This window comes from Anolis sagrei, chromosome 4 (genome assembly GCF_037176765.1).
Source record: "Anolis sagrei isolate rAnoSag1 chromosome 4, rAnoSag1.mat, whole genome shotgun sequence".
Classification (NCBI taxonomy): Eukaryota; Metazoa; Chordata; class Lepidosauria; order Squamata; family Dactyloidae; genus Anolis; species Anolis sagrei.
Genome location: NC_090024.1, coordinates 86429102 through 86451727, shown reverse-complemented (window position 1 = coordinate 86451727; position 22626 = coordinate 86429102). Strand labels below are relative to the sequence as shown.

At 38.1% G+C, this 22626-nt stretch overlaps 1 protein-coding gene across 1 annotated transcript in view; it reads left to right on the top strand.

Moving 5' to 3' along the window:
• CDYL (chromodomain Y like) overlaps positions 1 to 22626 on the top strand; it is a 127264-nt gene that overhangs the window by 84325 nt on the left and 20313 nt on the right. The window contains exons 3-4 of the mRNA XM_060774766.2: positions 20657 to 20910; positions 22148 to 22320. Of these exons, the coding sequence (XP_060630749.1) occupies positions 20657 to 20910; positions 22148 to 22320 (427 nt within the window). The remainder of the gene's footprint in view (positions 1 to 20656; positions 20911 to 22147; positions 22321 to 22626) is intronic.

Here is a 22626-nt window from a genome sequence, read left to right as displayed (position 1 = left end):
CCTGCCTGAATAGAAAGGTTTTAGCCTGCCGCCAGAAGGACAGCGGGGACAGGACCATTCTGGCTTCCCTGGGAAGAAGGGAGTTCCAGAGTTGAGGGGCAGCCACCGAGAAGGGCCTCTCATGCAGATCTCAGGACCCGAGCAAGGGAATGCGGTTGGCCAAATACCCTGGACCTGGACCGTCTAGGGCTTTAAACGTCTTAACCAGCATTTTGAATTGTGCCCGGAAACAGACTTGCAGCCAGTGGAGCTGCTTCAACAGGGGGGTTGTCTGCTCACTGTAGCCAGCCCCAATTAGCAATCTGACTGCAACCCCACGTAGAGCAAGCTACAGTAATCCAGATGGGATGTAACTAAGTCATGGACCACCATGACAGGATCTGACCTCTCAAGGAACGGGCGCAGTTGGTGCCCAAGTTTTAATTGTGCAAAGGCCCTCCTGCGTACTGCAGATACCTAAGCCTCAAGGCTCATTGTCAAGTCCAAGATGACCCTCAAACTGCGAACATGTGCCTTCAGGGGGAGTGCAACCAAATTCCAGCACAGCCTGGATTCTTATTCCAGTTTACCAGGAGTGCCTCTGTCTTGTCTGGATTAAGTTTCAAATTTGTTTGCCCTCATCCAGTCCTTTACTGATAACAGGCACCAGTTTAGGGCCTGGGCAGCATTTTTGGCTTTAGGTGGAAATTAGTAGTAGAGATGGGTATCATCTGTATATAGGTGGCACCACACTCCAAAATCCGCATGATAGGGTGGTCAGTTAGAATCCTTCATCTGTCACACGGACCCAGAAGGAGCACAAGTTCTAGATTGGGCTAATTAAGCAATGGGTTGGTTCAAAAAGTGATCTATCTTCATAGATATAACACAATGTGACCAATCACACATATCTATTGACACATTAATTACGTGTAATAAGAACTATTTGGACAGGCATTGCCTAAGCATTTGGTTGTTCTACAGTTAATTCACGTGTAAAGAGTATTTACCACAAGGGAAGCAACCACATTTCATGTTTTCATCAGTATGGAGGATATGAGAAAAAACACATCTATCCAGAGTTGGATTTATAGAAGGGGATGGGAATCATTTTTGCAATAATCATGATGGGAGGGTTGTAAACTGGCATGTTTTTGACCGCTGTATTACCAAGACACTCAGAGCACTTGGGCAACATAGTGACAAAATAAGAAGTCATTACCAGATTTAACATCTCAAAACTTGCAAAAGAAGAAGTGGAATTATCACTGACCCTTCCTAGGGGTTTCCCACAGAACTGTAAAGATGGATTTGTAAAGGGATTCTCGTGACTATTTTGGTTGGCACTGAAAGAAAAAGATAAAAGGCACTGTTAGTCTCCTGTCTGATCCAACTCATATGGTAGAAACCAGGCTTGACTGGTAAATATTTAGTAATTGGTTTGTTAATTAATTCCATTTAGTAGTAGCCATATAGTGCTATATCACTGTATTTTGCAGATAAGAAATTATGGCCCTTCATTTTTCTCAGCAGAACTGATATTTTTTAACCTGAAGTATTGCTACATTTAAGTAAAACATCTTGTAAGTAGACAGATGTTAGAAGCTCTGCAACTTGAAAGTATGGCGCTTTTAGAATTCATTTAATGGAACTTTTAAAATTCTTCTTCATGATCTCTGTGCCTCATACAACTAGGCCTTGTGCCCGCGTAGATCTATCAATGAAATGTTCCTGATCTGAGTAGCTTTTAGCAGTAACCTCACCCCTGCAGGCACAAGCAAAAACAATGCCAAAAGCGACTCCCTCCGTTCTTTTTTTCCATCATACAATTCACTTCAAATACTAGTGTTGGGCAGTTTTGATCTCTTCTTCTCTTTTCCAGTTTGAACAAAGAAATGCTGTTGTTTTACTTGTATAGGAATTGTCCTTTATAGTCTTTACCCTTTCTCCAGTTTTCTTCTCCAACCTGAGTTGGTGAATGAACCTTTTTGTATGGCCTCCAGAGTCATACAAAAGTTGAACCTTGTGTGGAGAAAAGTTTTCTCAGAGGGCCACATGCAGTACTTGTTCTGCCTTGGCAAGGATCACTCTGCAAATTCATGTTCCATTTGCGAGATCAGATTATAAATGCTCATGCATTTGTATGTTTATGTTTAAATTTGTTTTTTAATAAGCTGACCATTAAAACCGAATTGCTACAATGCTACAGCAAAAGATTTGAGGCTTTTCCTTCAATTAGTGCTCTGAATGAAAGTGCGCAGCTGCCAAAGTGACAGGTGTAGAACAAGAATAATATCTATAAAGAAAATTCCAAAGTGGATGAATAATGCGAGATCAACTTTCCAAATGCAGGTGAACTTGTACATTTTCAAGCCCTCCTCACCATTAACCATACTGTCTAGGGCTGATAGGACTGGCAGTTCAGCAACATTTGGAGAACCATATGAATCTCATGTTTATTTTCAGTTGTGGCTGTGTGGAATCATGATGTGGATTCTATATATACAAATGCTATCTCTTATGTTCAGAGCTCTTGGGTCTGATGTTTTTTCTGTTTTAATTACTGAAAAATTTGATAAGCTGGGGTGTTTGTCAATGGTTCATAGTTTTTTTTCCCTTTGATTTGCGTTTCCTTTTGCTTGGGTGGATGAGGCATGGTCTTTAAATGTGTGTGTAGGCCTATATAGTTTTTTTTTTACTCAGATACTAAGGCTGTCAACCAGATTGTATATAATCATAGAGTTGGAAGAGAACTTGTGGGCTATCCAGTCCAACCCCCTGCCAAGAAGCAGGAAAATCACATTGAAATCACCCCTGATAGATGGCCCTCTAGCCTCTGCTTAAAAGCCTCCAAAGAAAGAGCCTCCACCACACTCTGAGGCAGAGAGTTCCAGTGCTGAACAGCTCTCACAGTCAGGAAGTTCTTCAAATATTCAAATAGAATTTCCTTTCCTGTGCACACGTCACCTGTCAATTTATAGCAGCCCCATGACTTTTATAGGGCTTTCTTAGGCAAGGAATACTCTGTGGTGATTTTACCAGTTTACTCCTCTGAAATATAGCTTAGAGCATTTCACAGTTGCACTAAATGATATAAATTGAATAACATGACCTGCAGGTGGTAATCTGTACATGTTGTGTATAAATAACTAGCTAGTTATTTAGTTAATAGGAAAACTTAAGGAATCCTGGCAGGCTTTGTTCTTTTATCTTTCTCCGTTCCTCTCTAGTCCGTTGCTGTTTGTATTATAATGTTATAACTGTCATGAGACAGTTGCTATTCTGTCTGTTCAACCACAAGAATCACATGTGATGCACTCTGTTGTTATTGTTTGCCATCAGTTCAACTTTGACTTATGGCAACAGTATGAATGAAAGACCTCCATGATCCCTGCTCTCCAGCTGCCCGGTCCAGGTCTTTCAAACTCAGGGCTATAGCCTTCTTGAGCAGTCTTCCTGTTTTCCCACTAACTTTTACTTTATCTCTGTATTGGTTTTAATACTCTTGTGAGTTGCCTTGAGTTTTGATATAAATAAGTAAGTAAATATCCCTGCACTACATAATGGAAGTTATTTAAACAGACAGAGCTGTTAGCTAACTCGAACTTTGTTTTTTATTCTTCTGTGAAACTGCCTTTTCACAACCAGCAATTTCCAGAGTAGTGTATAAATTACAATAAAAAGAGAAACTAGCAAATGCCATCTGTTAACCCAACATTTTTCATTTGCCCATAGATCTTTTAATGTTTCAAGCGGCAGAAAACAGACCTCCAAAATGCTTCCTTATGGGAGATATTTTACCTTATGGATAAAAATAAAGCTTGAATGATACACCTTATAGAAGTTCGTTTGGATGTTGCTAGGATAAAAGTGCATAAAGATCATTCTTTTGGACAAAGTACTTTGAATTCCAAAATGGAAATGTACAGATCAGTCTTTGTATTGTCGAGATCTGCAACAGTAAGCTTCTATTGTCTTCGGGTGCAAGTTAGCTTCACTTCCAAATTAACTTGCAAATGTCCCAAAATGCCAAATAAAGCTATAGAATTTAATTTATCAATTTAAAAAAACCTTTCAAACACATATCTCCAGCCTCCCCAATAATTGCAGGGATTTTTTAAAATAACACTTTATTTAAAAATGCATTATGGGTTCATCAAACTAGAGAGAAAAATCCACTTAAAATCTGGTTTCTGCCTCCTGCAGAATTCTGGTGTTTGTTTTGGGAGAAGCTTTTAACAGTCTCACTAAGCCAGATTTTAAGTGGATTTTTTCACTAGTGTGATGAAATTGTTTGTCTAACATAGTTAATGTAAAAATAGTACAGTGCAGGTATAATCTTGTAAGCAGCTTTTTTTCTCCCAAATGGAAGGTAGTACTTCTTCTGTGATGATTCTTGCTATAGCATATTTGAATATAATATGGCAACAAAAGACATCTGGCACTGTAATTGGTTATTATTGACTGTGTTGGCTATGGCTGGTAGAGGTTGCAGTCCAACATTATCTGGGCCAAAGGTTACTCACTTCTTCTCCTATGACCATTTTTATTGATGAGCAGTTGGCCCACCTCCATTAAAGGGCTAACATTTGCTGGAGTGTACCTTTTTTTTGGGCTGCACCTGAACAGAAACTTAGCACTATGATTGCAAGATGATGGAATCTGCACATCATTCGAATGGTCAAGCAGGTAATAATCATATGAGCCCAGCACATATGGTGTATCCATAGAATCATATAATAATAGAATAATATAGTTGGAAGAGACCACATGGGCCATCTAGCCTAGGCATGGGCAAACCTTTTCACATTGGGGCCACATTGTGTTTTCAAATTGGACAGATGGGCCAGGAGGGAAGGGGCACATGTTCGATGGGGGAAGGGGATAGATAGTGGTGTTTGGTGCCGGGGGGGGGGAGAGAAGTCATGCGTTTGACCCCCATTTTAACTCAAGACTATGGAATCCTAGGAGTTGTCATTTTTCAAGGTCTTTAGCCTTCTCTGCCAAAGTGCAGGTGTCTGACACGTGGCTGCCCAGAGTCCTCTCTGCAGGAGGACACAGCGGTCTTGCTGAGAGGAGGCTCTGACACATGGCTGCCCAGAGTTCCGGGGCTGGAGGAAAGAGCCCAGTGGGTAATATCCGGGCAACGGGACACAGTTTGTTCATGCCTGATCTAGTCCAACCCCCTTCCATTCAGTTAAAAACTGCAACAGGAAATACGGACTGCTGTCTTTAAAGTGGCATGAAGGTTGTTTACTATACTACTCTAAAGTAGAAGACAAGAGAAGTGTGGGCACTTTCTTGAACTGATAAAACTGACAATTTTTTAAAAGAGGTGATGGAAGAATCTTATAGCCATCACTATACTAGCGATTTGTGATTGTGTAAACAGTGTGTAACCATTTCCTCCAGTACTTTTTTTTTCAGATGAAAAATTCCCCACAGTTGCTGTTTTTCTGTGTGATGGTAAATTATAAAATATGTTTCCCATGTGCATGAGACCAGAATATACTGTTTCATTTATCCACACCCAACAAAACATGCCCTCACAAGGCATTTTCAAGGTCCTCTGTATGTGACTCTGTTCTACTCATTCAGTTTTTATTCTGCATGCATTTTTTTCTTATTGTTTTCCTCCTTTTGTGTATAAATGCATTTTCAAAAACAGATTCTCAAAATGTTATGTTCTTTCCCGATATTTTGACTTCCCAACAATACTGAAATTGTCTGCTTACTTTGAAAGTCCTTTTCTAAAAATACAGTCTACATATTTGTATCATTTATCCTTTCAACAGCTCTGCTAAGTTTATGATAATTCAGGCTTTTAGTCGGTCAGGGCTACCTAGATAACAATTGATGTAGTTTTTGTAACCTTTTGAAAGATGTGAATTGTTCAACTGGCTTTTACAGTTTTAGACCTTTTCTCCTAAAAACATTTTTATTACACTCAATTTTGGACAATTGCTCTTACCTTTATACGGTAATCAATTAATAAATAATAAAGCTTTATTTATATTTTGCCCCCTCTCCCCGAGGGAACTCAAGGTGGCTTACAACAGAGAAAACACAATATAAAATGTAAACACACGATCACATCATAAAATTAAATCTAAAGAACAATAACAACAAATCTTAATACATAGAGAACGAATTAGAATGAATGCTGTCTTGATGTTCTCTGCAGAGAATTGGGAGCAGCAAATCTCCCCTACCTCTGTTTTGGTTTCATTCCCATAGCCAGATTCCTTGAAAGGTCCTTTGATTTGCTAATTTTGAAAATGTTCATGTTTGCTATTTTAGGTCTTTAAGGTACTGATCATCAGATTGCAACTAGGCATAACAAGAAATTCAAGGAGTGCAAATGTTAACCTTATGTTGCATTATAAAATTCTTCTTTGTAATATGTGTTTATGGAAATAACCTGGACTAGAGGCTAGAAGAGAAGAAATGGATGACGCATCATGAAAGCTGATAGAATCATGTTGCAGTTTTTCGTAACCATCTGTTATTGGGGAGACCCAAGGGAACTCATCTAGGATTGACAGTATCTACCTATGACTATGTTCATAAATGATTTTGCCTCCTGTTCCCTGTAACTATAATGCAGATTGCATTTGTGAGAAGGGAAATAAAGTAGTGGTATGTTCAGACTAATATATTCCTTTCTATCAGAGGTAATAGTTGTATGTAGTGGGTTTTTAATTGTATCCCAAGTAATTATAGTATGTGTTTTAGAGAGAATGAAGAGTAAAGAAAACAAATTAATCTTGTTATTATGAGACTAGATATAAAGGATTAACAGAATTAGCAGATATTTCATCCAAAAATGTATAAATAATTGGCAAAACTCCATAGTTGTGTCAGCTAGACTCATATAGCATATTGTACACAATCATGATTTTAAAACTGGCCATAGAAATAAAATGAAAAATGTCTAGATGACCAATGGCTATCTAAATATTGATAGTCTTGTAGGTCATCCGATTGGTTACCTGCCCTCTCTCCATGAAAACCTATCTTCTTACTGGGGTGTTTGTGTGGTTTTCGGGCTGTATGGCTGTGCTCTAGAAGCATTTTTTTCCTGACGTTTCGTCAGTATCTGTGTCTAGTATCTTCAGAGGATCAGCAGTATCTTCTTACTGCTTGATTGGTCCCTGTAGAAGCTTAAAATTAAGGAGGTTTGTGAGAGGTAGTAAAACTAGAGGAGGTTTTGATTGCTGCTTTTAGTGACATTGATTATTTCTAGTTCAGTGTCATTTTGCAGCCCAAATCCTCTGTATAAGATGTACTGTTCACCACAAATATGTGACCCTTTTCTTCCATCTGATATATATTGTTTAGAATGCTTTGTTTATTCTGCCATTACAAGACACTTCTGCTTCTGTGTTGTTGTTTTTGTTGTTTTTTTTCCATTAAAATTCAACATAGGTATAATGGATATTTAAATCATACCAGTGCTATCCTACTTTTATAATTATGTACACAGTGATCATGTAAGAGCTGTGAAACCTAAAGTTTTCATGGCTGACGATTAGAAGGTTTTGATGTATACCTTGAAATCTTGTTTTTGCAGAGCATGGATAAAGCCAGGTTAAGTGCCGTGTAGTCCAGTATGAGAAAATCAATATGTATATAGACATGGAAGAGCCAACATGGTGTGATATAATGGTTTACAGTTGGATTATCACTCTGGAGATCAAGACTCAAATTCCCATTCAACCATAGAAACCTACTGTATTTTGTGGCATATAAGACTACTTTTTAACCCAGGAAAATCTCCTCAAATGTCGGGGTTGTCTTATACACCAGGTGTCGTCTTATAGGGCAGGTACTGACACTTCCAAGCTGGACTGGTGAATCTGCAGTTGCCACATATGGTGGGGGGGGGGGGAGCTCAATGGCCGCGGCCTCATCCCCGCCATATGCGGTGACCATATGAAAGACGGCACTATACAAGTATGGTAGAAGAAAATCCACTCACCAGGATTCATGGAAATAACTGGCTTAACATGGTCTTGATGACGAGGTGAGGGGGCGCCTCACCAGGAAGGTGTAAGTGAAGAGTGGAGCAAGCTGCAGGCGTCCGGGACACCCGGGGTATGGAAAAAATAGAGTTGTGCTGTGCCCAGAAAAACATGCCTCTTTCACCCTATTACTGTACCTCCTCCTCTGCCTCTGAGATCTCACTCCTGAGGACTGCAGTTAAGCGGCGCAGGCGCACATGTGTTAGATCTGAGAGGCAGAGGAGGAGGTATGTCAGTAGGAAAATAACCATATTGAAATCAAATCTGATGTTTTTTTAAAAAAATTATTTGTTGTGCATTGGAAGAGAGGTAGTCTTATACGGTAGTATATCCCAAACTCTGTATTTTAACTGGAAAAGTTGGGGGTCGTCTTATATGTTCAGTCGTCTTATATGCCGGAAAATACCATACTTCGTGCCCTTGGGCATATCACACACACAGCCTCAGAGGAAATCAAAAGCAGAGCCCCTTTGAACAAATCTTGTCAAGAAACTCTTGTTGGAAATCACTTGAAGACATACAACAACTGTATATTTCAGAGCATTTGCTTTGCATTCCCAATATTGTCTTTTATCTGTTTTAGCATGTCTATATATTCTTTCTAATTTATTGCCAGTATATTATGTTTTTCCCCTCCATGCAGTGCACGCACACCACATTTCATATTTATCTGATTATACTTCTATGGAATTAATTTGAAATTGTTTGTGATATTTTTGAAATAACTATTTTAATTGCCATGTAAAATTTAGCTTGGCATTTTTGTTCCTGATAGGAACTGCCAGCATCCATAATATTCTGTATTTGTTACACATGGTGTAATATGTTTTTCAAATATACAGTTATTACTAATGTTCAGCACTATCTTGATCATTAAGTTTGATTTCTATAAGTCATTTGTCCTTTTCTTGATTTTCTCCCAACTTTCGATCAGTAGGGAAAATCTGCCATAGAGTAGTAGGTTCTTTTAAAAGTTCTCAAAAACAGATTGTGTGATCTTCTTGTCTATCTGTATTAATGGAAATCATTTTTAAATTTACTTCATATAAATAAAATCTGAAATCCTTTCCAAATGTGGTGTATATATGGTAGCACTATGCATAAATATTAACAGGTTATGTGTTTCTTCTCTCCCTGCATTTTTAGAGAAAATTCATATTAAAGCATGCAGTCTTCTTGGCTTCTTGACATCATTCTTGATTAATTTGAAATTCATCAGGTGGTGATGCTGTTGTTTTCAATTGTCTGACCTTACAATTTTGTGTGTTCTTTCTGCTATGGATAGTTATTATTGTCCCTATGCATTACTTATGTGACAGTTCATCTTTTCCCTGAACAGTTGATTATGATTATAAGTAGATAGTGTGAATAGTATAGATAATATATATTCAGCTGCTAGGTTCTAAAATAATTTTGTAGTACTTCAAGAAGCCAACATACACATTTTTTTCTCACTTAATTTAGCTATAATTGATTGTCAGAAGATTAACATCTTTGAGAAAGACACTAAACTATACTTTTTATATAGCTTTACCATGTAAAATATGACTTATTTGGCACTGTCTGTTCCCACTTAAATCGACTAAGAAGAACAAACCTTTTTTAAATTTGGGAACCATGCTCAAAACCTTCTAATTTCCATTAATTCAGAGATGTCTGCTTGACTTCGGTAAAGAGGAACAGAGGATATCATTTAGGAATTTAATGCAGGACAATACAACAGACGCCTTTAAGCAAGAATGGCAACCAGTTGTGACATGCCTGAGAGAAAATTGGAGTAGACTATCAGTTATAATGTTTGAAGAGTAGTGTCCATATATGTTATCTAGTTTGATAAATAACAGAGGTAATGTAGTATAGGATAAGATAGCGGGTAACTTAGCAGTCTTAACTCTTATATGTATTAAATATTGCTATTTTTTCTTCAAAATAGATGTTCAGGAATATGCTGCCTTTCCAAAGTTCAGTTGTTCACTTTACTAATGGCATCTTCCTGAAAATCTTATTGAATGGTAACCTATTTGGATTTTCTGAGGTTTTGGTAATTCAATCAATTATTCCTGCACTTAAAAAGGTAAAGAGCTGCAGTTGTAAATTAGGATCTGCCATTAAGCAAAATAGTAGGATCTAATGACTATGCCTCAAGACAAGCTGTGGTCGTGGGGTGACATTTCATAGGGAACAAATAGCTTAATGCCCCACTACATATCTACTCACAACAACTTGAACAATCTTCCAAGGACATGCAATACAATAGTTTGTAGCAGGATTGCGCTAGAGCACTGTGCTCAAAAGGCTAGATCCAGTGTGTTCTTCCATGTGTGAAAATTCATTTTTGTTCACCAGGGAAGTGTTCTGTGCTGTTAAATACTGAAAGTCGTGTTTTTATTAAACAGTTGACATGTATGGGCAGTTTCAGTATATGCGTTCATTGTACATTGGCTAATTGTCATGTATTATATTTTAACATATAGCTTGACATATCACCATAATAAAGTACTACCCAATATCTTGCCTTCTTTGGGGAAAGTAGATGGTTGACTAGTTTAGTGATTAGGGAGGCAACATTGTGTGCACTTGGAAATTTGTGGAGGTGGGAGGACATGATAAGAGAAATATTGAGATAAATTTGAGCTCATGTATATATCACCACTGCAGCCTTGTTATCTCCGTTGCCTGACAGCAACACTTAAATAAAAATGCTTAAAATCATAGAGTAGGAAGAGATCACAAGGGCCATCCAGTCCAACGTCCTGTCATTCAGCAATATACCATTAAAGCACTGGCAGGTAGCTATCCAGCCTGTATTTAAAACCCTCCAAAGGAGGAAACTCCACCACACTCCAAGGAAGCATATTCCAATGTCAAGTTTTTCCTAGGGTTTCAGTGGAATCTCTTTCTCTGTCATTTGAATACATTGCTGCATGACCATCTCTGGAGCAACAGAAAAAAAGCTTGGCCCATCTTCAATATGGCATATTTTCCAATGTTTAATCATGGCTATCATGTCAACTCTTAACCTTTGCTTCTACCAGCTAAACATAAGAATCTGTCTAAGTCACTTCTCATAGATCATGGCTTCTAGATCTCTTACCATTTCCTTCTCTGGACACATTCCAGCCTGTTAATATCCATCCTGAATTGTGGTGTCTAGACCTGAACAGATTCCAGATGAGGTCTGACCAAAACACAATAGAATAATACTATTACTACCTGCAAGCTAAACATTATGATCCTATTGATACAGCCTAGAATTGCATTAGCTTTTTAGCTGCTACATCACACGGAGCTCATGTTCAGCTTATGGTCTATTAAGGCTTCTAGATTCCTTTCACATGTACAGTTGTCAAGCCAGGGGCCACCCATTCTGTATCTCTGTATTTTTCCTGCCTAAGTGTGGCCCCTTATATTTCTCCCTGTTGAAATATTGTGTTGGTTTTGCTCCAGTGTTGTAATGTGTTAAAGTCATTTTGGATTCTGATTCTGCAGTTTTAGCTCCTAATTTGGTGTCATCTGCAAATTTGGTAGCATGTTGTTTATTCATTCATCCAAGTCATTGATAAAAACGTTGAATAGCACTGGGTCCAGGACCGAACTTTGTGACACCGCACTGGTCACATATCTCCAAGATGAAGAGACAACATTGGTAAGCACCCTTTTGGTTCAGTCAGTCGACCAATTGTAAATCCATTTAACAGTGGCATTGTCTAGCTCAGGAGTTCTCAAACTTTTTTCGTCATGGAGCATCATTGAAATGTGAAATTCAAGACTGAGCACTAAATTTCATCTAGCAGATACATGCTCTATTTGATAAATAAAATTATAATAATACTGACGAACCAAGATAGTTTCTGGTTTGTTGGAAAGCAGAGATATTCACTGAGAAAGGGACTCATTTGAGACAATGTGTCTAGCCTCTGTGTCTGTGCAGCAGCGGGTCGTATTGTCTGTATGCATTGTGTATCCTTCTGATATTTTGGTTCCCAGGAGAAGACTGGCGAACTAAAGAGTCTTTTCTTTGTTTTGTGTGAAAGGTGCTAAATATGGTAGATTCTCTACTCTATTCGATACTTTTCTAGATGCCACTCATGGGTGAAAAAAATCACTATACAGGCATTGTCGAAGGCTTTCATGGCCGAAATCACTAGTTGCTGTAAGTTTTTCGGGCTATATGGCCATATTCTAGAGGCATTCTCTCCTGACATTTCGCCTGCATCTATGGCAAGCATCCTCAGAGGTAGTGAGGTCTGTTGGAACTAGGAAAATGGGTTTATATATCTTTGGAATGACCAGGGTGGGACAAAGGACTCCTGTCTGTTGGAGCTAGGTGTGAATGTTTCAACTGACCACCTTGATTAACATTTGATGGCCTGACAGTGCCTGAGGCAATATTTTGTTGAGAAGTGATTAGATGTCCTTGATGGTTTCCCCTCTGTTGTTTTGCTGTTGTAATTCTAGAGTTTTTTAATACTAGTAGCCAGATTTTGTTCATTTTCATGGTTTCCTCCTTTCTGTTGAAATTGTGCACATGCTTGTGGATTTCAATGGTCCAGCATTTCTGTGTTCTCAGATAATATGCTGTGTCCAGGTTGGTTCATCAGGTGCTCTGCTATGGCTGACTTCTCTGGTTGAAGTAGTCTGCAATGCCTTTCATGTTCCTTGATACGTGTTTGGCGCTGCGTTTGGTGGTCCCTATGTAGACTTGTCCACAGCTGCATGGTATATGGTAGACTCCTGCAGATGTGAAAGGATCCCTCTTGTCCTCTGCTGAACAACTCATAGTTAAGAATGGGGGTGAGACAACAAGAAGTGATAGAAAACTACCCCTTAGAAGGAACATTCACTCCTAAACGAGTTGTCGCGGTGAAAAAATGTCTCAACTGAAGCTTTAGCAGCAACCCTTATTTCCACAACAAGCCAAAGTTTTCAATATCCAAATCTTCTGAACAGGGGCACAGACAGCAAAACATACACCAAAGGGGTGTTAACCCTTCCCTTTGCTATCCAAAGCTAATATAGATCGATATATTGCTGAAGTTACAATTAAAAATGTACCTGTTCTGACTTACAAACAAATTCACCTTAAGAACAAACCAACAGAACCTGTCCTGTTCAAAACTTGGGCACTGCCTGTAATTGGTTCCTCTTTTTTCCCTTTTTGAAGATGAGAACAAAAGTTTTCCTCCTATAGTGTTTTAGGACTTTTGTTCTCCAGGAATTCTCAAAGAGTATTGCCAATGATTCTGAGATAACTTCTGCCAGTTCTTTTAATATCCTTGGATGTAGTTCATCTGGCCCTAGAGAACTGAATTCGTTTACAACAGCCCAGTATTCCCCTAATACCTCTTTAACTATCCTGAACTACATTTCCCCTACTGTATCATCTGCTTCATTTTCACCAGGTTGAACACTTTTTTCCTTCTAGGAGAAAACTAAAACAAAGGAGTTATTGAATAGTTCTGCCTTCTCTTTATAGTGAGGTGATATGCCTGTATTTTTAGACACCTGTGCAAAGCCAACTTTATTATACTGAATTTTAGTACTATGCCACAAATAATTCCTCCTAGATTTTCTCTAAAGTTTATTTCTGACATGAACAGACTAGTAAATGTTGGGCTGTGAACAATAACATTTTGAATGGAATAGAACTGTTTATATGGTTCCCCTGAAGTTGAAAGAAACTTCAGGGGAACCATATAAAAGGCCTTAATATTATAGAATCATGAGTTAGCCATCAAGTCCAACCCCCTGCCATTAAAGAAAAGCACAATCAAAGTAAGGAACACATTTATTCGGGAGTGTTCCTTTAAGGACCACATTAATTCAGGAGCCTATAAAGAGGATAAAAACCAATCAAGGGTTTGGCTTAGATTTTTAGGAGATACCTTGTGTGTTTTCTGCTTAACTAGGGCAGCCCTGCCAAATATCTCCTGATTTTCCTATCTGGGCTTAATTTCCCTGTATAAAATCACATAGTGTTTCAGAAGGCATATCCCTGAAATTTTGAGAAGGTTTAAGGCACTTTAATGTGTGGAAACAGCCAGCCAAAAATCTTATTTGTATGAATAAAATTTTTCTGCCCTTCGCTGGATCTTATTCAATGCTAATAAAAAGTTGTGAAAAACGGAGGACATGATAAAAGCACATCAAAAATATAGGAATATAATTTAATTGAAAGTTCTTATAAAATATTATACTTAAACTGCTATGCCTGAGTCTTTTACACATAGCAGACATATCTTGTTGAAGAACATGGTATATATAATAAAAGAAATAACCCAAGAACCAAGATTCTTTTTTTGTAGGCGCGGTGAATCACACAGTTGGATTATTTGCGCCTGTGCAGTCTCAAACAAAAGCTTTTCCCAAGCTCCAATTTCAAATTTTGGCGGTAACCCCACCTGCTCCTCCCCAAGGCATAAAAGGCGCCCTGGCCAGCAGCTCCTTGTATCCTTTTTTTTCGCCCTGCAGCAGCTAACCTGAAGCTTCTCTCTTCATCTTTGTGCTCTGCATGGTTTTTCTCTTACTGTCACAATGTCTACCATGCAGTTTAAAAGCATTGTCAAGCTTTTACAACTCAGGCCAGGAAGAACATAGAAGCTAGACTCCACTTTATGCTCTATCAACAGGCCCTTGTCCCTTCAACATCCACTATGCCCTTAGTAGCCCCATCGCAGACATCCGCTGTCTCAAAAACTTCAAAGTCCTTGAAGACCCCAAAACCGAAGACAGGCTCCTCAAAGCAGTTGGCGCCTTTCATGGTGGTGTCAACATTGGGCTTCATAGCCAGCACATGTTCACTTTCAAGTGCTCCCACAAGGAGACTAAAAGGGCAAAGGTCAACAGACTGGAAAATGGGAACTCGCCACCAGTTCCCCCAACACCAGGCAAGACCATCAAGGCAGAACTCCACTAAGAAAAGGATATTTTAACAGTCACCTTTTCCCAGAGCTGAACACACCACCTCCTTTGCGTCCCGTCCCATCATTCCTGACCACCACTTCCACTGACTGAACTCCTGCACGCCTCTCCTAAGTCGATTGCAGAACTATTGGATAGTGAGCTACAGGAGCCCTTCCTGCCACGACCAGAGACACCTTCACAGGAGAACAAGGGCCACCTGCCTAGTGAAGGCAGTGCCGACTTCAGCATCAAAGCAGCAGCCTAAACCCAGATCTCTACCTCCTCAGAGTCTTGGGAAGACCTTGGGATCTGCCTACAAACCTCCACAGACAGTGCCAGCTTTACAGACTGAGGAGTTCCAGCAGTCCGAGGACCAATAGGAACCGGAGGCTTCCGAATCAGATGATTCAGGATCCATCCTCGGTTCAGTTTTCCTGGAAGCAGAGACCTACTGCATTGATCCATCATCCCCCACCAACAATTTTTGATCTTTCTCCAGACAGATGGTGGGGGTGGCCAAGGATCTCAGTATGGAGGTGAAACAGGTCTCAGTCAGCTATTCTGTTTTCAAAAAGGAGCCCCTCCATTGACCATGCTCATTTCCTCCCCTACCTGCTGGAGGTCCTTCAGGTGTCCTAGAAGAACCCCTCCTCAATCCCACCAGCCTCAAAGAAAAGTCAACCTCACTTGCCCATCATCAGACCCAGATGGAGAAGCATGCAGCCAACATAGCAGGGTGTCATCAATCACATCGGATGTTGAGCAACTAGAATCTTGTTTGATGTTGTAGGTGGCATTATTTGGACCTGTAATATTGCTCCAGAGAATCTGTGTTTGTGTTAGGGTCTGCATGAATTCTTTATAGATGTATTTTGGCCCTGTTGGTAGGGAGACTTTGGAATACAAAGATTTTGGTCTGATTCAGCAGAACTTTGCTTAAAGTCATAAACTACAATCCAAGCAAACAGAATGGTTCTCCTCACAGAAGATCTTTTTATCCAGTTTTGGAAGATCCTCCCTTGTTCCTCCTCATTGCTCACCCCCATTCATCAGGGTTCTCTAACTGAATTCACGGAGCTGGAAGGGCTGCTGTGGGAAGGAGGGCAAAGCTAATCTACTCCTATCTGCCCAGTTGCATGCACGTAAATCTGGATTCCAAACATAATGTACAATTTGAAAGTATTGACCTCTGGGAGGAAAGAAATAACTCTAAAATGAATATAGTTTCTTGAATTATAAATATCATTTGAAGACTATCTATCTACTTCCACTGGAAATGTTTCATTCAGACAGATGTATTGTTCCAAATAGATATATTTTATATGGGAAACGAGTCAGAAGCATTTCTCTGTATACAAGAAGCTGCAGTTACCAATCAAAAAGGGCAAACTTGACCTTTCCAGTTTCAGAACTCATCATGCATTCATGGTTGGGCAAGCATAACACTAGACTGGGGAGATATTGGAGGTAGAATGTCCTGAATAGGCAGAATTGGAAAGGCATCAAATACTGCAACTGCTAAAGGGTGGCCCTAAGTTGTAATTATCTCCAGAATTCCCTATAAATGCTGGTGCTGCCAAGATTGGAAGAAGAAACTGGAGAAATTTGGAATTAACTCTGGCTTTTGTCTTGTAGTAACATGGACACTTCACATTGGAGCTGAGCCAGTAGTACAGAACGCAGGGATAAATCTTGGAATTCAGACTATAGTGTAGCTTTTTATAAAGAAAGACTGCTCTGATGACCTTATGCCAAAATTAAACGTACCTGACATATTATTGTTATATGGCTTCAAGTTGTTTCTCACTTATGGTAAGGTAAAGGTTTTCCCCTGACATTAAGTCCAATCGTGTCCGACCCAGGGAGTTGGTGCTCATCTCAATTTCTAAGCCGAAGAGCCTGTGTTGTCCGTAGATGCTTCCAAGGTCATGTGGTTGGCATGACTGCATGGAGCGCTGTTACCTTCCCGCTGGGAGTGGTACCTATTGATATACTCACGTTTGCATGTTTTCGAACTGCTGAATTGGCAGAAGCTGGGGCTAACCGTAGGAGTTCCCATTGCTCTCCGGATTCGAACCTGTGACCTTTTGGGGTCAGCAAGTTCAGCAGCTCAGCACTTTAACCCACTGCGCCACCAGGGGCTCCTGGTAACTCTAAGGAAAACTTATGGTAACTCTAAGGAACATCTTTGGGTATAACATGGTTTTGTGGGCAATATTTGTTTATAGAGGGGTGGCCTTTGCCTTCTTCTGAAGCTGAAAGAGTTCGACTTGCTCAAGGTCAGTTTGTGATTTTCCATGGTCAAACTGAGATTTGAACTCTGCTCTCCAAAATCTTGGTACAGCGGTCAAATTATTATGCCATGCTCATGCTTTCTACAGCTTTAAACATTACCTTAAGGTTATGTTCAGTCCAGATTTCCATGCAGCATCAGATTTTGTGCTTAAGATTTTTCTGTGTGCAATTCACTGTAGAACTATTTGCCACTGGAATGCAACAAAGGAAACAAACCATAGATTATGAATTTTACAGGCAGATGTAGCAGCCAAATGGATCATTTTATTTTATATAATCTGTTTTAAAAGGCATTTTGCTAATCTGTTTTGCATATGCACAGAAACTTTCCCATGTCTTTTACTATAATAGAATTTCTGCTTTAAGTAACTTAATACAAAATAACTTGAATTACAGCTCTTTCATATTTTTAACTTCCATTTATTTCATGGGAATTAGCAAACATTTCAATATATCTTGCTAACATAACAGTTTGAATGACCAAAAGGAGTGGATTACTCATATTCTGCATTTGTGGATAACAATTTTATTAATAACTTTGAGTTTCAGTACATTGCATACATTTAACAAAAAGTAAAATTCAACTAAGCTTTTGAAATTCACATTGATGAATCCTATGGCATCGGTTAACTTCCAAGTTGAGAAAGTCTCATGAGGAATTGTGGAAAGAATTACATCCAATTGAAACTGTTAACCTTTTGGAAATCAGTAGGACTAACTTCCATGAAAGTGCCCATAGGGTTGTGTTGCCTGTGTTTTTGATATGCAGTGACACCCTTACTGCTATGAGTCACGATTAAATATGTATTGGGAGTTTTTTAAATTGAGTCTTTCTTTTATTTATCACATTTTATGAAAACAGATCAGTTTTTTTTTAAGTTTATTGATCTCAAGTACAGTAGATACACAAGTTGAGGGTAGATTTTTGTGCCAAAAACTCGGTGTCAAGGGTCATTCTGCAAAAATGAGAATACACCAATACATGAAGGAGGCTATCCACCAGGCTACCACCTCTGCTATTTCCCTATTCAGATATTTTAAGAAGTAAGAAGTGACATCATTTTGGAGTTGGGGGCTGGGGGGGAGGGGTAGTGCTACTTTTAGATTCTCCTGGCATGTTCTTGCCTTTTGCCACTCTACTCAAAAAGAAGATGGTTCCCTTTTTATGTGAGTTAAGGTGCAGTATGCACATTGACCCATAGATAAGGTTTTTCAATTGATTTTTTGGTTAAAAATTTAAGATGTAGGCATGAGTATATAGAGTAACAAAAATCCCCCTTTATCTAGAGTTATTTCCTTACCTTGAGATCATAAAGCACTTTTCTGTATACATTTTAGCACTAACAGTTTCAGTATGAAACACTTAAAAACTGGGAAATCTTGAATATCATTCTTCTGGCAAATCCTCTAGTACAGTGATTCTCAACCTGGGGTCCCCAGATATTTTTGGCTTTCAACTCCCAGAAATCCTAACAAATGGTAAACTGGCTGGGATTTCTGGGAGTTGCAGTTCAAAAACATCTGGGGATCCCAGGTTGAGAACCACTGCTCTAGTAATAGTGTTAAACATCATTGATTAATTTGTAATTGAATATAAATCTATCTATATATAATCTTTCTGACAAAGCTAATTATATTTACTGCTTTATTTTTATATATGTATATATAAAACAATTTTCCAGTTAATTTCATTTAGACAATCTTTCTTCCTCTCTATACTTTGATGCAATAACCATAAAACATACCAGTCACTGTTTTTAGTTCTATCCAATAGAATTCAGAATTTCCACTCGTTTTATATTTTTTCTTTGTATTCATCCAGAATGGAGCTGTAAAATGTTTGTTTTTCCTCAGATGCTACTTCTCTTTCAGAATTAAAAATCTTGTTGTGTTCATTTGGTGATTAGTTGTGAATGCAGACATGCAGTTATTCTGGTTTCCAGCCCAAGGATCTGTATAAGCTTATAAAATCTTCCTCTGAACATCTCCAAGGATCTTAGAATTAGGGAATTCTGCAGGCTCCTCTTTCAGTAGAGGAACTTAATAATAACCTTCAAAAAAATTTTTACTATTCATTGTTATGATGACCCTATGAATTTGAGATTTCCAAGATTTGTACAGCCCTTACTGGGTCATACAGACTTAAGACTATGGCTTCTTGGATTGATTTTAGCTTCTCTTAATGCAATCTATTTCTTTTTCTTTTATCTATTACCTCCCACTTTACCTAATATAATTGTATTTTTAATGAGGCATCTTTTGATATGCCCACCAAGAGATTTAGATAGAGAAAAAGACTTCTTTGTATTTGATAATAATGCAAGAAACTGCTTTGTCAAAAATGTTCAAAAGAGTAGGAATGAATTTTCAAGCTGCACAGATTTTTCTCCAGATATAGTATTCAAGAAATACTAACAAAATAGAATATCTTATCATGCCTAGAGTAATGATACAATTAAGCATCTGTAATATATGAGGAACAGGAAGGTTTAGCTGGAGATCCTCCCTACATATGTTGTAAAAGGCAAAAAAGCTGTATAAGATTAACTATCTAATTTTCTACAGGACATTCGTACCTTTCTAAAACATTTCAGTCATACATAGTAAAATTTTATATACGATTAATTTATTGGTGGAGGTGCTCAGAGGAAGATTATATAAGCTTATGCCTTTGTGGACAGATAGATATAAAAGTGATAAAATAAACATTTTCCTTCTTTTACATATTATACTTTGTTGTAGTAGTATGGAATACTTCAGAATGGATCACAAAGATAACACAGCCCAACCCACCCCAAAAATTTGTGTTTTGTTTTTTAGACCTGTTTCTGAGGTTACTTGGGGGAGTGTCGATTCAAAAAATTGCATTGGATAAACCACAGCAGCTCTAGTTTTTTAGATATGGTTGAATTTATAATGGAAAGTTTGTATCATAAATGAGTGCTTTTTGGTATGGAAGAAGTAAATTTTCATGTGGTGCACTTTTCTTTTGATGTTTAATATGTTTTCTTCATGCTTAAAATATATTAATTTAAACACGACATTAAAATATCCTGATTTTTTATGGGTGAGCAGAGTGAAGAGTGGTATATGCCATATGTTCTGTATCTTAAAAATGAGAGCTGATACGGAAAAACTGGAATCATTTTTGAAATCAGCAGGTGAAGTGTGCCCAGAAACAAGTTTAATATTTGAGGCACCAAAATGAGTGTTAGCCAGTATAATCTCCTCTGACGTTCCTCCCCATACCCTTCCAAGCTCAGTCCAGTTTTACATCCAGATCCCCATAACCATCCCTATTCCAAGTTTGACCCCAACAACTGAATTTTGGGATTTTTGTTATTGTTTTTGTGGTTCTCATGATATTTGAAATTGGCAAGTTTCTCATGGTAATTAGGATATTAAGTGCTAAACTAATAAAGCTGATATCAAAACAACTTTGAAACTTTCCACAGGTACATCAACCCTTATAGAAGCTTTGGCAACGAATGGTACCAACATACAGGCATCTGTAACGGGAGTAACAGCCAACAAACGAAAATTTATTGATGAACGGAGGGACCAGCCTTTTGACAAAAGGCTACGATTCAGTGTGAGGCAAACAGAAAGTGCTTATCGATACAGAGACATTGTTGTAAGGAAACAAGATGGCTTCACACATATTTTATTGTCAACGAAATCATCGGAGAACAATTCATTAAATCCTGAGGTTAGAACCATTTGCTTACTTCTGATTGAGGAGGGGGTGTTTGCTGTAGCTGACGTTATGAATTATTTATATAGTACTATCAGTCTGTGAAGGCAATTTACATTGGTCCATTAGCAAAAAGACAGATCCTATTGGCTCTTTCAATCTAAATTTAAAGCAGCTTAGACAAATACTTCTTAAACCACAATGCCCAGAATGCTATAGCCATGTTGAGTAGGCTTATGAGGGGTGGAACTGTAGTCCAAAGAGTACCTTTTCCAAGCTCTCACTTGAAGGTGGAATATAAGCAGAGATGAATTTGAGTAATGCATCTAATGCTGACAATGTTTGAGGAGGGACTTGAATGAATTCTGACACATGGAATCCCATAAATTTCCAGGAAAGATGTTTTAGCAGTAAAGAAGAATGAATGGTGGCAGGATTTGGAAACTTCAGAAAACTGGGAAACATTAAAGTGACTGAAAATGCTAGAATTGCAGTAGTGAAAGTCATGGGTTAAAGGAACACGGGAAACGTCGTTTTTAGATTTGTTATTATTTTGTTTTTCTCTTCATAAGACTTCTAAATTAATGTTTAAAAAATAGAAAAAGGGCAAAAAGTTGTACAAATCTACATGTTAGTATTACAAATTACGTTAAAACCAAGCCCTAAATTCAGTTGATAGTCCTGGGTAGGCTCATTGAATCAATAAAATTTACATAAATTAATCTACCAAGTTCTTATTAATTTAATAGTTCATCTGTGATTGGGACTAACCTGAAAATATTTTAGATATTTTAACTAATGAATTTAAAATTAGCGCAAAGGGAGATTTGATGTTTCAAATCGAAGCCATTTTAATTTATTGCTGTTTTATATCTTGAATTTTTCTCCTATGTTTGAATAGTTAATAAAATATCATATTTGCTAATAATTGAGACATTATTTTCAATAATCTCATGAATCCATCAAACCTATACAGATTTACCTAGTAGTCAATTCAGATGGCTTCCTTCTGAGTAGATGTGCAAAGATTTGTAATGTTTTCAGGATGTTTTCTGTATTGTTTTATGTTATTTCCTTTCTGTATGAAAAAGGGAACTTTGAAATTAACCTTATCCTAAATTTAGATTTTTCTGTATTGGTTGCATATGCCACCTGCTGTTCAAAGCACAGAAATGCTGCGTAAATGCAAAATCCTAGAATACAATGTTTTGCAATGTTGTGTTTTCATGTGTTTAATATGTCTTAATTCCAGGTAATGAAAGAAGTCCAAAGTGCACTGAGCACAGCAGCAGCTGATGACAGTAAGGTTGTACTCCTCAGTGCAGTTGGCAGTGTTTTTTGCTGTGGCCTTGACTTCATTTATTTTATTCGACGCTTGACAGATGACAGAAAAAGGGAAAGCACAAAGATGGCAGATGCTATTAGGTTTGTTCATTTATTTTTGTAATTTTGCCTAGTGAAATGTGAGCTCAGAAAAACCATATCCTCCATGCAATAAGTACCATAATTGAATTCAGCTATGATATAAAATCTAATAATTCTGCTCACATTTGGAGTAATGATATTACATTAAATTGTCAATAGAGAAATGTTGTTCATTTTGAAAACCATTACAGTTTATCAAAATAAAATTGGAAGCAAGATTGTCAGTAGGCAAGATCTATAGACTGATTATTTTAACCCCCCCCCCCCCAAAAAAACCCCTTTCTTTCTGGGTTTCATCTTTTATGA